The sequence below is a fragment of the Neopsephotus bourkii genome, unplaced genomic scaffold, assembly GCF_033783945.1.
Source record: "Neopsephotus bourkii isolate Nb327-2 ecotype Australia unplaced genomic scaffold, CSIRO-AGI_Nbou_v1 NB_1060, whole genome shotgun sequence".
In the NCBI taxonomy this organism is placed as follows: Eukaryota; Metazoa; Chordata; class Aves; order Psittaciformes; family Psittacidae; genus Neopsephotus; species Neopsephotus bourkii.
In genome coordinates this window covers 3,929,502-3,945,776 of record NW_026901548.1, presented here as the reverse complement: position 1 = coordinate 3,945,776, position 16,275 = coordinate 3,929,502, and the positions used below count along the sequence as shown (strand labels likewise).

The 16,275-nt window shown below is 49.0% G+C and overlaps 1 protein-coding gene across 4 annotated transcripts in view; it reads right to left on the bottom strand.

Annotated features, from left to right (window-relative positions):
* Window positions 1-9,794: 9,794 nt before the first annotated feature.
* RALGAPB (Ral GTPase activating protein non-catalytic subunit beta) overlaps window positions 9,795-16,275 on the bottom strand; it is a 47,114-nt gene continuing 40,633 nt past the window's right edge. For all 4 annotated transcript variants that reach the window (XM_061361636.1, XM_061361637.1, XM_061361638.1 and 1 more), the window contains 5 exons: window positions 15,834-15,970; window positions 14,967-15,075; window positions 13,237-13,315; window positions 12,586-12,734; window positions 9,795-10,873 (listed from right to left, as the gene is read on the bottom strand). In XM_061361636.1, the coding sequence (XP_061217620.1) occupies window positions 10,680-10,873; window positions 12,586-12,734; window positions 13,237-13,315; window positions 14,967-15,075; window positions 15,834-15,970 (668 nt within the window). In that variant the 3' untranslated portion in view covers window positions 9,795-10,679. The remainder of the gene's footprint in view (window positions 10,874-12,585; window positions 12,735-13,236; window positions 13,316-14,966; window positions 15,076-15,833; window positions 15,971-16,275) is intronic.

The following is a 16,275-nucleotide window of genomic DNA, read 5'->3' as shown; positions in this document are numbered from 1 at the left end:
AGCCTCCTGGTGCGAGGCTCATCGTTCAGAGGGAGCATGGGATGCTCTCTGCCTTGCCATGGCCGTTGTGGTGTCCTGGTTTCGGATGGGATAGAGCAGACCCATTGCAGCCAGGCTGGTGAGATGTGGATGGCAGAAACAGCCAGTAACAGGGGGTGGGAAAGGGCTGGAGCATGGGACATGGGGGGCACAGCACCAGGACAAGACCCAGCACTTGGGGAATGTGATCTAAGGACCAGCCCATCCCCATGAGGGTGGTCAGCCCCGGCCCAGGGCTCTCAGAGGTACCTGAATGAAGCCCCAAGCACTTTGCTCTAGCTGGCCCTGCTCAGAGCACTGTGTTGGACCAGGCATCCCTGGGTGTCCCATTTCTCAGTCTCAAGCTCGGGCTCTTTCCCTCTGCAAGACAAGGAGCTCCTTCTTGTCTCATCCACATTCATCCCTCTTATTTCCCACCTTCCTCTGCATCCGTGCCCTGGAGGGTGGAAGCAAAGCCAGAGCCAATCTTCTACCAGTCTCTTCCCCCAGAGCAATCCCTTTAATGCCTCGGGCAGTCTGGCTGTCCCTGCTGTCCTGGTTCCACACCAGCCACTCAGGTAGGGGTATCCTCCATCACCACGGTGTCCTGGGCTTCGGATGAGCTCATGGAAAGCCCCTCACCGTGCAGCCACCAGAGCAGGTTCCCCCCTGGATTGCAAACCGAATGTATCCAACCGTCGCAGACAAAGCAACGCATTCCTCCTTAATCCCTGCCTGTCTTTGCCGAGCAAGCTGCATCCTTCATATTAACATTCCAGTCATGCGGCTGAGCCCACCGAGCCTTTGTTATGCCAATTAAATCATAATCTTGATCACGCACGGAGCCTTCCAGCTCCTTTTGTTTGCCCTTCCCGAGCGCCCCGGCGGGGCCGGGCTGAGCCCTGGGCTGCGAATGCCCCCTCCAGGGCTCCTCCGGGCTGCAGCCGTGGGGCTGGACACGGCCCCGTGTGCGGGTGGGAGCCGGGGACCCTCTGAGCGCAGTGGGGCTCCGGGGAGCGGAGAGCATCAGCAGTGCAGGGGTGATGCTGCCGGGGCACTGCCGGTCCCTGCACAGGCATCAGGGCAAGGGCACAGCAAGGGGATAGGACCCCCGGGCCCCTTGTGCTGGCTGCAGTCAGTGGTGGTTTATGTGAGAGTATATACATGTGCAGATATGTGTGTGCACACATGTATATATGTGTGCATACGGATGTGTATATATGTGTATATGTCTATACGTGTGTGTACATGTGTATATGTGTGTGCACACATGTATATATGTGTGCATACGGATGTGTATATATGTGTATATGTCTATATGTGTGTGTACATGTGTATATGTGTGTGCACACATGTATATGTGTGTGCATACGTATGTGTATATATGTGTGTGTACATGTGTATATGTGTATATATATGTGTGTGTGTATGTGTATATATGTATGTGTATATATGTGTGTACATGTGTATATATGTATATATGTATGTGTGTATGTGTGTATATGTGTGTGCACACATGTATATATGTGAGTGCACATGTGTATATATGTATATGTATATGCATATGTATATGTGTATATATGCATGTGCACACATGTATATATGTGTGTGCATATGTGTGCACACATATATATGTGTACATGTGTATATACGTATGTGTATATGTGTATATATGTATGTGTATATATGTGTGTGTACATGTGCATATATGTGTGCGTACATGTGCATATATGTGTGCATACGTGTGTATATAGGTGTATGTATATGTGTATATATGTGTGTGTATGTATGTATATATGTATGTGTATATGTGTGTGTATATGTATGTATACATGTGTAGATATGTGTATGCGTGTATATATGTGTGTATATATGTGTGTGTACATGTGTATATATGTGTGTGCACACGTGTATATATGTATGTGTGTGTATGTGTGTATATATGTGTGTATATATGTGTGTGTATATGTGTATATATGTGTGTTTGCACACGTGTATATACGTGTGTGCACACGTGTATATATGTACGTGTGTATATGTGTGTGTATGTGTGTACATGTGTATATATGTGTGTATGTGCGTATATGTGTGTGTGTGTGCACACATGTGTGTGACAGGAGCCCCCGTGTCAGTGTGCAGCAGACCCCCTCACAGCCCAGAGCAGGCAGAAGCGGGGTTTGGGTTACTCCAGCCTCAAGGCAACACTTGTGCACTTCAAGTGCCCGGAGTGAACCCAGGCCCTGGACACCCTCCCCTGGGCTGCGGTGTGAGCCCTCATCCTGGAGCTCAGTGCTTCCCCCAGCGCTGGCCTGCACAACCGAGCTGCCCCAGGCAGCGGGATGCTCTGCCCGCACCGTGCCAGCGTGCGCTGTGCACCCAAGGGGCAGCGGGTCTGTATGACCAGAGGCAAACCGTGGCAGCAGAGCCCAGGGAAATCAGTGGTGTGAAGGAGGATTAGCTCATTAAACAGCCATCAATGTAAATGAGGGGAGCTCTGCTCCTCCCGCTGCATCCCTGCCACTGCTTGCTGGATGCGGCAGGGACAAGCCCAGTGGGTGGTGGGCCAAGGGAGGGTCAAGCTGGGGCTGGAGACCTCCAGAGGCTTCCCCTGGTCCTCTGAGACAGGGTCTCTGCTGAAGGTGGTAATAATTAGGAATATAATAAGGGGAATGATACGGGAAATTCAGGTTTCAGACCGTAGGGCAGCAGTGCTGTGCTGGAGCCGAATGATGGGGAAGCTTCCACTCAAAGCAGGAGCTCATTTTCATTTTCCTTGACACAATGTCTGTTGGAGATGCCATAGCAAATCTTAAGGAATTAAAGCAATTTGGTGCCTTATCGTTCTGTTACAAACCAGCACAGTTCTTTAGCAGAAATTAACAGCACTGAGTATCCCCATGGGTAGAGGTTGAGCTCTAAATCCCCCACCACGCATCCCTCTCCTGCCTGAATGCTGCCTGTCCCCATGCTGGGCAAGGGGCTGGTTTGGTGCCTGATGTGGGACCATCGACTGATGGGGAAACTGAGGCAGGGGGAGTCGGGGCTGTCACCTCTGCCTAATGCTCCTGTGCATCTCCCTGCCCTGCCAGATAGAGCCCCCCTGAACCCACCCTGATGCTCTGGGCTGGGAGAACACGGACACAGCAACAAGGAGGATGCATTGAGCATCAGCTGTTGATGAAGAGACTGAACCTCAGAGCCATGAGGATGCCCCTTAGCACCGGCTCGTTCCTGAGTCTGGTGCTGGTGCGAAGGAAGGGCCTCACTCACCCTGGTTTGTCCCTGCTGGGGAGACTTCTGGTGCGGGGATGCTGATGCGGAGACGCTGATGCGGGGATGCTGATGAGGGGACGCTGATGCGGGGATGCTGATGTGGGGACGCTGATGAGGGGATGCCGATGCGGGGACGCCGATGCGGGGACGCTGATGCGGGGATGCTGATGCGGGGACGCTGAATCGGGAACGCTGAATCGGGAACGCTGATGAGGGGATGCCGATGCGGGGACGCCGATGCGGGGACGCTGATGCGGGGATGCTGATGCGGGGACGCTGATGCGGGGACGCTGATGCGGGGATGCTGATGCGGGGACGCTGATGCGGGGACGCTGATGCGGGGACGCTGATGCGGGGACGCTGATGCGGGGATGCTGATGCGGGGATGCTGATGTGGGGATGCTGATGCGGGGATGCTGATGTGGGGATGCTGACGCGGGGCCATCACTGGCAGCACAGGGAGGGCTGCGGGACAGGGTTTATTCAGACCCAGAGCAGATCGGTTGTGTGGGAGGAGGAGAGCAGGGACGGGGCACGGCAAGAGCAAACAACTTCACACACATATTTTGGGTGCAAAAGTGCCGGTTTCCAGCAGGACCGGTCAGGTGGGTGGGAGGAACCGGGGGATGAGGAGCCACCACCAGCACCTTCCCAGCAAGGGGAATGGGAGGGGGGATCCGGGCTGCGAGTGTGCTTTGGGGAGCCGCTGGTGTTTGGGACCCAACCCTCAGCCCGGTGCTGCAGCACACAGGATGCTCCATGACACCGTGAGGTGGCCAAAGCCGAGCTCGGGATCATAGGGAATACCCTGAGCAATGGAGAGCCCTGGGGAATGGGGGCAGCGCCCTGCCCTGTCCCCCATACAGGAGCCTTCAGCAGCGTCTCTGGATGCTCCCATCTCTCCTGCATCCCGTCCCCACACAGCTGCCATTCAAACAACGGGACCAAATGCACCTGATTTGGCCCAGAACCGTGTTTCCTTCATGGGAAAGGAGGAGTCCTGCAGGCGATGAGCAGCCGAATCCCCAAGGGCTCTCGCTGCCGAGGGCGAACGGAGCCATCGCTCTGCTAACAAGTGTATTAGCTAATGAAAACAGCATTTAAAATAATCACAATATTTCTTTATTTGTATGTAAAGATGACATAATAAAAGATAATGAGCAGCGTGTGAAGCCGCTTCTACTACTCAATTTTCTCAGTTTAGCTAATTAATTATCTTAGTAAAATGCATCATTATGGCTAATTTTAGCAAATCGAGCAGCTGCAAGGTCAGAGTGGGAACAATTTCAATTTGTAATTGGAAGAAACAGGAAAGTGAGTCAGATAATCTTTCATTAGATAATACTAATAATGAATCACACGGCCCTGTATATGGAGTGCTTTAAGAGGCTGAAAATACACTAAATCATTTACTAATGTCATCAAATGTGCTTCCATTGGGGGAACACGGGGCCATCCCAGGGGCTGGGCTGCAAGGGAGCTCCCTCCCATGGGGCAGCCTTGGGGCGGCTGCCCTGTGACCCTCTGCTCTGCTGGCAGCAGAGCACCCCAGGACTCGCCACAGGGGGACCGGGGCTGTGGGATACCCCAGTGGGTAACGGGTGATGGATGCTGATGGGGATGCTGGAGGTGGGCACAGTAGGATGGGTGCTGGTGTTGGGGGAGTCAGAGCCCAATGCAGGCAGGGAGCACAGGGCCCTTGTGCCAGCCCTGTACCCCCGACCCCTCTGGGACACCCTGGCTGCTGTGGGAGCCGTTTTACCACCCAGAAGCAGCCTGTTCCCTGCCAAAGCCAGCAGAGGGGATGGTGTTGATGCTCCTCCTGTCCCACCGGCTCTGGGCAGCACCGGGAGCCTTTCCCCCTGCCATGGGATGAACCAGCCCATCCCTGCCTTTCCCATAGACCTTTGTAAGGCAACCCCAGAGCCGCGGTGCCTCACCTCCTCCCTGGGTTAACGGCAGAGCTGGGTCTGTGCGAGGGGCAGGCTGGTTTAACACAGCGCACACCATAAAGCAGACGGTGTCACTGCTCTTGCACGAAGCAGGTTTAGCCCTCACGTGTGTCCAGGGGAGCCTCACAGAGCTCATCCTGGCCACTGCCGTGCCCCTGGCTTCTGGAGCAGCGCTGGGAATGAGGGGTCCCCCCGGGATGCTCCCGGCTGCTGCAGCAGGACACTGCCCTCCTCTATGGTGCTGCGATGGGGGCCGTTGGCACAGTGATGACCCCAGCCCACAGCCATTGAATGCCCCAGCAGTGGTGGTCCCCGTGGCACTGGCACAGCTCTGGGGCAGTCCAGCAGCGTTTACATGGCCCAGGGGCACTGTGTGGGCACAAACATTGTCCAGGAACACTCCAGCAGCACCCGCACAGCCCAGGGATGTCCCATCAGCATCTGCCAGGCCTGGGGACGCTCCATTGGCACCCACAGCCCAGATGCAGTGCCTGAGGGACCTCCCTTCAGCACCCATCACCCAAGCAGTGCACCAGCAGCCACAGCTCAGCCCAGCTCCACCTTTCAGCCTCTTCCCCCCCCTCCCAACAGACACAAGTTCGCTGCCAGCAGCCAAACGACATCTCCTCATCGCCAAGCAGTGACTAAATTACATTTCACCCTGGGAAATTGTCTGTAATGCAATTTGGTTCCATTTGTGGGCAGAATGAGCCCGGCTGCAGCGAGAACGGGTGCGTTGGGCAGCGGAGTGTGGGGTTGCTCCTGCTTCCACTCAGCGAGTTCATAGGTATTGAGCTGATGAAGGGCACTGGGGACATCTCCTGCATGCCCCATGGTAAAGCTCCATGCACCCAAGCTGGGCAGGACACAGTGTGGGATGGCTCCAGGCTGCTGCCCCTCCTGCCTCCATCCCTGCATTGGTTACTCCTGGTTTTACAGCCTCCCAACCGCTGCCCTGATGCACAACAGCAGCTTGTGACTGTTCAGTGCCTCGGCATCAAACACCTCCAGTGCACGGGAGGAGCTCTCATAGGAAACAGAGCCAAAGAGGTGTTTGGAGCTGCCTCCAGGGAGCCCAAGGAGCCACTTGAGGTGCCTTCAAGCTCCTGGGCTTGAAGCTGCAGGTTGGTCCCCACCACGCACCCGTTGCCACGGGAAAGGTGCTTTCACCCCATGGCCTCATTCCTGAGAAGTCAAGCTCTTCATCCTCAGCCTGCACAGAAACAAGAGCCATCTCCAACACCCACAGCGCTGCATAAACCACCCAGCTTTATCCCAGCCAATTCCCGGTCCTGCTGCAGGACCCCACGCTGCACATCAGAACCAACACATCGAGCACTTCACACCGCAGGAGCATCCCATCTCCCTTTAAAGCTGCATTCCCACATTTTCCTTCCCCACACCATTGGGATGTGATGAAACCCAAGGTGCAGTGCTGTTACCATAGCTGCTGGGTAGCAGAGTATGCACGACTCCACTCCATCCCTCTGCTGTTTCCAGGGGAAACATCTCTGTTGGGCACCGATTCCAACCAAAGGCCTTGGAAATATTAACAATTGACAAGTGCAACGTGGCTAGATAAGAATCTTTAAAATTTATTGGACTAATTGTGTTACATTCAGTATTTGATGTGTTTCTCCTGGACAAAGAATTGGCATAAATACAAACAAGCCTTTGTGTGCCTTCCCTAAACAAATAAGAGATAAAGTACTAGAGACGAGGGAACGTAGTTCACATCTTCCTATTTACACTTTGCCTTTACTTTACAACTTAGTGCCAGGAATATTTACAGAAAAATACAAGGAGAACAAAAAGATCCCGTCTTGGCAACATACAGAAATCCATACAAATTGTACATGGTTTGAAGCACACGGTACCGCCTGTTCCCGTCTCCAATTGCTCCTGCTGAAATCCATGTGGAGAAGGTCCGTGTTTGCCTTCAAAGACACTCCTCCGGTACACAGCCATTAAATCACACCAGGTTTGTGTCTGGGAGAGTGAAGTTTGGTTCTTGTGTCTTTCTGGGCATGAGAACCTCACAGGAAAGGGATGGAGTCACCTATGGAGCCCCCAGCACATGCAGTGAGGGGCTGCTCCTCCCTAAAGCCCCGTGCACACGCTGCTGTCCACACTGGCACCATCCTTCCCACCTCTAAGGTTTAATGCCTTGGTTGGATGTGCCTTTAAGAGAAATGCTTTTCTGTACAAGAGAGGCTCTAATAAGATACTAAAACATCTGAATTTCCACACTAACAAGTGACAGTGGTTCTTCCCCCCCCTTTCTGCGCCATTAAAAGGATGCTCTCAGTTAAAGCAGAATTATGAACCCAACCAGGAAGCCCTTACGCAAAGAGAAAGTCTCCCTTTAGTTCTTATGGAACGTTTGAACTCAGCTTTTGCAGCAAACACAGGCTAACATCATACTATGCATTGAAGCAAGTGGTCAATACCTGTCACCTCCAGCAAAGAGGAACACAAACCCAAGCCATGCGAGCTGTCAAGGTGAAAACTCAGTACAACAGCTTGTGATAAAGAACCCCAAATCTGCACTCCTGGCCAGCACGTTCTTGCAATCACAACTGGACTACATCTCATTTGCTCTAACCCTGCTGAGGAATGTGACTCTGGATTAGCTGAAGCCATCAGAGTTTGGCCACAGGCTTCAACAGGACAAGGACTTCATTCCCAAATGGGTGTTTGTTATGGAGTCAGAGACCTCTCCATGCACAGGGGAGGGAGGGATGCTCCTTGCAGACACCCTCCACCAGCACAGGCCTGCCAAGGGGGCTCCTGCTGTAACCAGCATCCAAACCAAGTGGGATGGCAACACACTTACACAATCACAACCTCCTGACACTAAACTGCAGCCTTCCTGAAGCTTCCCCTTTCCAGACAGCAAATCCCAAGGCTCAGGGCCAGGTCACACCACTGGTGTGCAACGTGTTCACCAGCTGGGTTACAAACCAAACCAGTGATCCCAAGTGCCTGCTCCCCCGTGGAGGGACCACACAAGCTGAAGTTACCTTCCTTCAACGCTGCTCTCAGGGCTGCTACAGCACAAGTGGGTGCCACATCCATGCTTTAAATGAACACAGGAACAAACCCAAGACTTTATAAAGGTAGATTTCCAGGGAGCCCATATGGTTATCTCACACTGTGGAAACCAGCCAGGGAATCCCCAGACACACACATCTTTATGCCACTGACTGCACCCAAGTGCCTGAAAGAAGCATCTTTCGGGGCCCACTGCTGCACAGACCAATGACCTTGCATATAGCATACACTTAGCTATGGTATGTGGGATTTGTGTTATGTTACTGAAGATGTGCAGACGTTTGATTGCTCAGTATGTTTATTCGTTACACATGCACTGGTCATGCCTTTTAAATCAGTGGACTAAAGTGTGTTTGGCCATTCATTAGATCCAATAGGTATATAGAAAATGTGGATAAATTTAGTGTCCATGCATTAAACGGACACTGGCAAGAGTCTGGCAGTTTCCCTTCACACCTTTGCCACTACACCCAAGCGCTGCCTTGCAGCCCCTCCTGCCATCTGCAACCTGGGCATCACACAAGTGAGGGCCATCCCTCATGCTTACTGCTGCTGTAGGTTTCTATATGTGGTTTCCTCCTTCCACCTGTGATGCATCTGGATCAAAATCCAGACCTCCCGAGTTGAGAAGCCAATGGGCTTGTCCCCTGCAACAAGCACGCATCATCTAAACCTAACCCCCCTTGGTTAACATCCTTAAAGTCCTTTCATGCCTATTTTTAGGGGCCTGTGTTCCCATTAACTCTCTGTGAAAAGCCACATGAAGAGACAGGAGCAGGGGACGTCCCTGGCAGGTAAGCTGTAACCAAACAATTGAGCCTATTTCAGGTCTGAATTGCTGCAAAATAACTCTGAAATACAAAAACTGACTGGCAGGTATTACTGCAACACATTAAAAAGCTACTAAAACACTTCTGATGCGAGGTGCTCCCCAAGTTCCTGCTCACATTCCTACCCTTCCATTACCTGCTCACTGGAAGGGAAAGGACACGTGCTGCTGCCAGCAATCACAACCTGCATCTACCCGGCGTGCCAGTGATGATTCATCACTGCAACACAAGTCAGGATGTGTGCTGGGATCCTGGAAGCGCTCCCGAGGCTGCCGGCGCCCACTGCAGCTTTTAGATTCCCAATATTAAATCCTGCAGTTGTAAACACCTTTTCCCAGCACATCCTTCAAGTCCTGAGCTCACGAAATCCATGCTCTGACAGTGAGAGCTTCTGACCTAGGTGAAAGGGAACCACCGCTGCGGAGCATGAGACAGCACGGTTGATCCAAACCAGTTCCACATTCTGACTCCAAAGGGGCTTTCATGGAATTGCAAAATTAATGGGGAAAAAGAATACTTGGGGTTTTTTTTGGACTTGTTTTAGTCTGTTTAACAAGAGCTTCTGAAAAGTGTTGTAGAAGCTGCGAAAACTGCTTATGCTATAAATAAAGCAGGCAGGAGGCAGCCCCAGAATCTCAGATTTCAATCCAATAGAAGGAAAGCAAGGGATGTTTATGCTTTTTATGGACATGGTGAGTAGGTGATACAGACACTTGGAAATAAATTAAGTAATTGCATAAAAGAATTAAAATAATCAAGCTACTAAAATTAAATGTGACATTTTGCAACAGACCTGAAAGCCACAAACCCCTTGTTTCTGTAACCAAGGGCTCTTATCTAGTAACAACTCAGGTTGGAAAGTCAGGTAATACCAGGTGTTGTTTGCTGTCAGCATGACAAACCTCGTGGGTAGATGGACTCACTCCCAGCCACGGAGAGAACTGCATCTTGGCTATTTATCCATGACCTGGTGTTTCCAAACAATTTTCCTCCTCTTGCTTTTGGTACACAAATCAGTTACAAGCAGTGAAGGTTCTTCTGTGGAGCTCTGAAGGGGGGCTGAAAATGTCTTTTAAGTTCTTGCAGGAAAACAGAACGCTCTGAAACTGCCTCTCTCCCCTCAAAAGGAGAGATCCTGCTCCCTTCTCCTGTAAGATGTGGGTGTAAGGAGATGTCTGAAGGCAGGTTTGTTTGTATTTTGTTTTCTATCCTTATATGCAGAGATGGCTTTGTTCTGATTGTTTTCCTCTCACAGAATGAGACACAGCTCCTAATTAGTCTGGAACAGATGACTGGGTGAAGGGATTATGCTGCTATAGCATCCAGGAAGACTAGAATTAAGTAATCTTCTGAGGGTAGGTGAATTAAGTCAATATCCCAACTGCAATGTTCTGGATTCATTTCTCATTCCTCCCACATGGAATCTGCTGACTTGTGCTAGAATACCGTTTCCTGAATTCCGGAGGGCTGAGGAAATTTGTTGTTGTTATTCAACCGTTTTCATGACTGTAGCCACCAAGCTCTGATCTAATTGTCCTGGAAGGATAATGACCTAGGGGTTGCAGTTCTTGAGCCCAACCTCCTGGAAAAGCGAGGTATAAAACTCCGGCTCCAGCTGCCTGTTGCGGTATTTATTGACAATGTCTGCTATTTTCTGTTTTCGGCGGACATGGGGGGGGTTGTAGGAGTCACTTTCCAGCCTCTTCCTTCGACAAATGTTTATTACTGTTTGCCTCACTAAAAAACCTGGAAAAGAAACAACGTTTGAATCAAGTTTAAACAAATGCAGGTCTATGGCCCTTTGCTGGCTTCGCTGCTAAGGACAGTTTTGGGTTCTGTCCCATCTAGAAACCCAGGGGAGATGCTCAGCACTACCAAGTCAAGAACTTTCTCAATGAGTGGCTGGGAATAGGCAACCAATGGTCCCCAGGTCTTGAAGGACATTTTACTGTGGAACAAATGAGTAAGAAAGGGACTAACTCAGTGATACCCTGAACTGGCTGGAGGAAGAGGAAGAAGAGGAGGACGATTTCTCTGCTTTGCCAGAGCCAAGCAACTCTCTGCAGTAGCACACTCAAGACCAAGAGGGGAGAGAATCCAAAGCAGCTAACACAAGAATCACAGCACTACAGCCCCAGCCATGCTACATGAGAACAGGCAGAGCTCAGCTAATGGCAGGGGAGCTTTCGGGATGGCAAAAGCACCTATCAGTACTTTCTCCAGTAGGAATTGCAAAGCCTTCCCCTTGGAACAGGGGATGAGGGAAGCCTTGATGGGTTATGGCTAGAATCAGGTTTTCCCTCGCTGCTTTGCCACTGTTGTTACCCCTCTAACTCATGCTGCTGTATATGGTAGGGAGGAGAACGTTGCGAATCAAAGCAATAACCCTTGGTCAAAGCTGATAGTGGACTTTATCCTATTTTATTCTGAAACTGATATGCCTCCAATGAAGTAAATGTCCATTAACCCCTTTGCTGTTTGACAAGCACATTCCTATGGGCAGAAATAGTGTCTTCCTCATCTGGGGGACTTGATCCTGACTGCACACCAACGGCATCTGCTGAACTTGGAGACGAGACAAACTTCATTATATTGACAGTCCTCACGCAGATGAAAAACCAGCCCAGCTCTAGGGAAACACACCTGATTCTTTTCAGTATAGGCCATTGCCATCAGCTGAATTCACAAATGCTATTTAAAGGCCGAGTCTGGCTTCAATTTCCCCATCACTGACCTAAGCATGCAAAACCCAGAACCTGAAAGTCACCACCAACACATCCCTACAACGTTCATTTCATGGTGATATACCAGCATCCTAATGTTTGTTTATTCATTTACTGGCTTGTGAATTGCTCCCACTGGAGTGAGACTTCCAGTTGGGGAAGCTATAGTAGCACAGACACCAGGACAGTCCATTAATCCATCCAGGAGCAGAGGAAGAGGCAGACAGCACACACAGACCCCTGTTCACACATGCCTGTATAGTAGGTTAAGTATTTTATTGAACTCATTAGAAAATCCTCAACTGCTGTGGCTTTTAATCACCTCTAACACAGCATGTCAGCACAGCACAAATTCAGCAGTGCCCTCTGGCAGGCACTAGCACCAGCACCTCAGCTCTTAATGCTAAACATTAGGGTCACATTTCTGATCTCTCTTATCTAGATAACAGGTATTTACCTTTTCCTTCCACTATTACTAGTTCCAGTGCCCCCACCTCTCTCCAACAATTAAGTGAGGCCCTGCTATGGTGCCAGCAAAGTGCTGACCACCTGCTCCCTCTGCTGTTCCCGCTACCCAAACATACTTTTGCTGCTGCAAAAAGCAGGTTTTTATTTTGTTTTGCCATGCCCATTGCTTTCCCAAGAAAGATTGCAGACCATGTGCTTAGCAGATACATTATTATTGTTATTAAAAATATATCAAAACATGAGTGTTCCTAAAAATCTTTAACTTACCAAGAGCTCTCCTGCTGACTATCATTCCATCCACCAATGGGATAACCATATTGAATTTCCCAGTTGCTCCTTGTAGTTTTATCCTGAATAAGCCAGTGTTTAAAGGATGGATGAAGATCACAGGAACTTCCTTCTCAGGAATGGTAGACCTTAAGGAAAACCCACAACTGTTACATCATTTTCATACCACTGTTTCAATTAATCTAGAGATGAAAATCAACCACTTTAAGTGTTAGAAAGAATGTTAAAAAGAGTGTTAGTGAATCAACTGTTCTGTTTCTATCGTCTTCTGTCACCACAGAATGAGAGTCCTTGCAGACAGGGCTTTAAGACTCATGCACACACAGCATTAACTGCCTCACAAGGGAACAGATCAGGAGGGAGGCTCATCGTAGACTGAATACATGAACTACACACCTTCTGTTCCTTGATTTAGGTTTAAATTGCAGTGATATGGAAAGCTACTTAATTTTTTCAGGAAAAAGAGAAATCCACTGAGGAAACTCATCTGTCTTTAACACAGAGTTAAAGCCTAGGGTTTTCAGACAGCTGAAGAATGCAAATGATCTCAGCCATGACTTCTTCTAATGTGCAGCCTGAACTGTTGTCCACAAGAACCAAGAAAAACCATCAGAATAAGAGCAGTCTTACCTTAGGGAAGTGCTACTGTTGGCTGTAGTTTCCACACCAGTGCTCGTCTCGGACACCAGATCAGGGAGGGGGAAGTTTTCTGTAAGAAGAGGATGCACTGAATAAAGTTTATCTACTCCTGGTTTTGGGGTGGGTTGTTTTTTGTACAAAGATTATTTATCATCAGTCAAAACCATGCAGTCCTGAAGCATTTACACCACGGATGTTCTTGCACTGCTAGCAATGCAAACTCTGCTTTCAAGATTACGAATTCATGGAGTGTATAGACACACCTAAGCCACCCTACACCCAACAGAGAGGTAACACATGTCCCAGACCCTCAATTCTCTCAATCCCAAAGGTCAAATCTCTAGAGGAACAGTGAAAGCAGGAAGGAGATGAAGTACTCCAATCACAGAAAGCGCTTTCAAGTTATTATGCACAGCATCTTCACCTATGCACAAGCAATCAGCCTCAGGAAGACTGCTGGGAATTCCCAACGATAGCTCCACTCACACCTCAGCTCCAGCAAATGTGGTATCTTTCCTTAAACCCAAGCCCTTAGATCCTCATAACCTGCAACTCTGCTGCCATGCATTTCCTAACAAGTGACTGGATATTGAATGCGCAGGAGGAGGAAGTAAGAACCCAGATCCCTGAAAGTGGATGTCAAAATTCCCATTACCTTGCTTAGGGGCAGGAACTGAGAGATGCTGACAGTCATTCATAAAGTACAGTTCAAACAGAAGGCCAATGCTGACACCTCTTCCAGCAGAAAGAGTATATGGCCTGAAAACACCTTGTGCTATCAGAGCTGGATGCTAAGAGTAGACAAAAGCTGGAGCTAGCATGGAGGGCCATGGAAGTACTTTGAGATAGAGGAACAAGGAGGGCAGGCAGCTGGCACAGGCGTGACAGCCTAGACTACAAGTGACAGCTTTTCCCTGTCCAGATTCAAAGATGTACCAGAAGCACAAAGCAAAAGCCAAGAACATAAGAAGCATAAGGCAAAGCCTGTGGGCTAGGAGCCACTTACAAGAACTCCCCCCACAAATCCAACTGCCATTCTTACTGAGGCTCACAAACTCATTTCTTCACCTTCAGGCTCAGAGCTTTGGGAGCTTCCTACAGCTGCTGAAAGAAGCAGCCAAGCAGAAACATGCATGTGTAGCACAGCTGCTGCCCCTGCAGTGAGCTGGCTTTAGCTGACACCCAAGAAAGAAGTGGGTCAGGGACACCAGTTTGGGAACTGAAATGGCTCAGGGACTCCTGAAACTAAGGGTACACACTCTGGGCCAATGTCTGGGTAAGGAAATGATGCTGCAGGACTTGATGATGGATTTCCTGATCCAAGTAAAGCTCTGAGGGAAGTGCTGTGGTCATGTTGAGAATTTATACTGACACTTTGTAGGAAGCTCCTCATCTCCTGGTTGCTTTCCTCTGGAAGAAGGCAGCTGAGAGGAACTCAAATCCAGGGCTGCACACTTTCCCTGTGCATTTAGCCTAAAGTGCATGACAGCATTTCACATGGACTGCCAGAGCTAAAATAATCTCCAGACCTGCGTGCCACTGATTCATGTACTCCCACAGACCACCACTCAAATACCAAAGAACTCTTTTAGAAGACACTCTTTGTGCCAGCTACAGACATTAGTAAGGATTTAGCATTTCACAGAGGAACAGAACAGAGTTTTTTCCTCTTGGTTCCTGCCCTGTCATTACTTTAGTGAACAATAAGAACTTCTACGTACCTATATCATCGTAACGTTCCACCCAGACCACATACACTTTGGTTTCAGGTCCCATTGGTGGAATGGTCCGGCCCTGAGGCACCCTCTTGGATCTGGAAGTAGGACTGAGCTGTTTTGAACACAAGGGAAGGGCAGCATTTGTAAATATGAATCCAGTAATGCACCCAACAAGCACTTCCACAGATGCTCTGCAGTCTTCCAGGTCTCACACAGATATAACCTTTACAACTGTTGAGATGGGGCAGCTCCTGTGGAGCTACCCACAGTAATCTGGGTCTCCACAACATTTAACTTCAATGTAAATTAATATATTGCATCTTAAAAAACTGCTTGAAGTTTTTCTTACTGTTCTCAAAGATCTTAAACCAGTTACTGAAGACACATTTGGAAGTGAATTCAATATGAGAAATAAGCACTTGAAATCCTTTGCTAACACCAAGAGCAGTTCATGGTTTTCTGCTCTGCTACCATACAAAAGCAATTTCACATCTGATACTTCAGACAGAATTGGCACATACCACTTCAAACTGGGTAGGTACAAAAAGTGTCCATGCCTATTCATCCTAGATTTCCAAGCATGGATGAATTACTCTGTAAATAAGGCACGGATTTTTTCCTGCATGCATTTCAGTATGCAGAATATTACTATTTAGCATATTTAAGTTTTATAATTAATGCAGTCTTGCAACCTCCTACTGCAGGTGCAAATTCTGGCAGGATCAAAGCAGATGTCAAAGATTAATAGCTAGGAATGAGTAGCTCCAAATGGTAGGAAACCAAATCATTTGCTATCAGAAAATGCTGCAGCACCGCCAGTGGGAGAAAGAAAAAAGCCCCTTTTCTTTTTCAGTGCAAGTTTCTGCTTACCCGCTGGGAGGGATTAAGATTGTCTGTATGATTGGGGAAGAGTTCAAGTGTCAGAGACTGCTGCTTCAATATTCCTGGCAGTAGATCCATGTTGGAGTCACTTTCTTGGTCAGAAACACTGCTTTCCAGTGAATCAGCTGTAAGCCAGAAGAAAAAAAGTGGGGTTTGTCTTTTCTTCTGCCAAAAAACTTAAGCTGTCATCATGTGTAAGGTTTCAAACCTAAAAGCCTTATAAGGTTTTTGAAACTCGACATACATAGATTTACAGTCAAGTCAATATAGCACTCAAAAGCAGGAAGAAGAGTCAGCAATGGACAACTGCCAGGTATTCCAGAAACAGACTGCAATTAAAGCACTCCCTATGGATTTAGAACTGTTCCATCCATTTCTCAGGGAACAGAGTCTCCTCCGTCCATGGCTATCATTTCCTCACAGTCCTTTT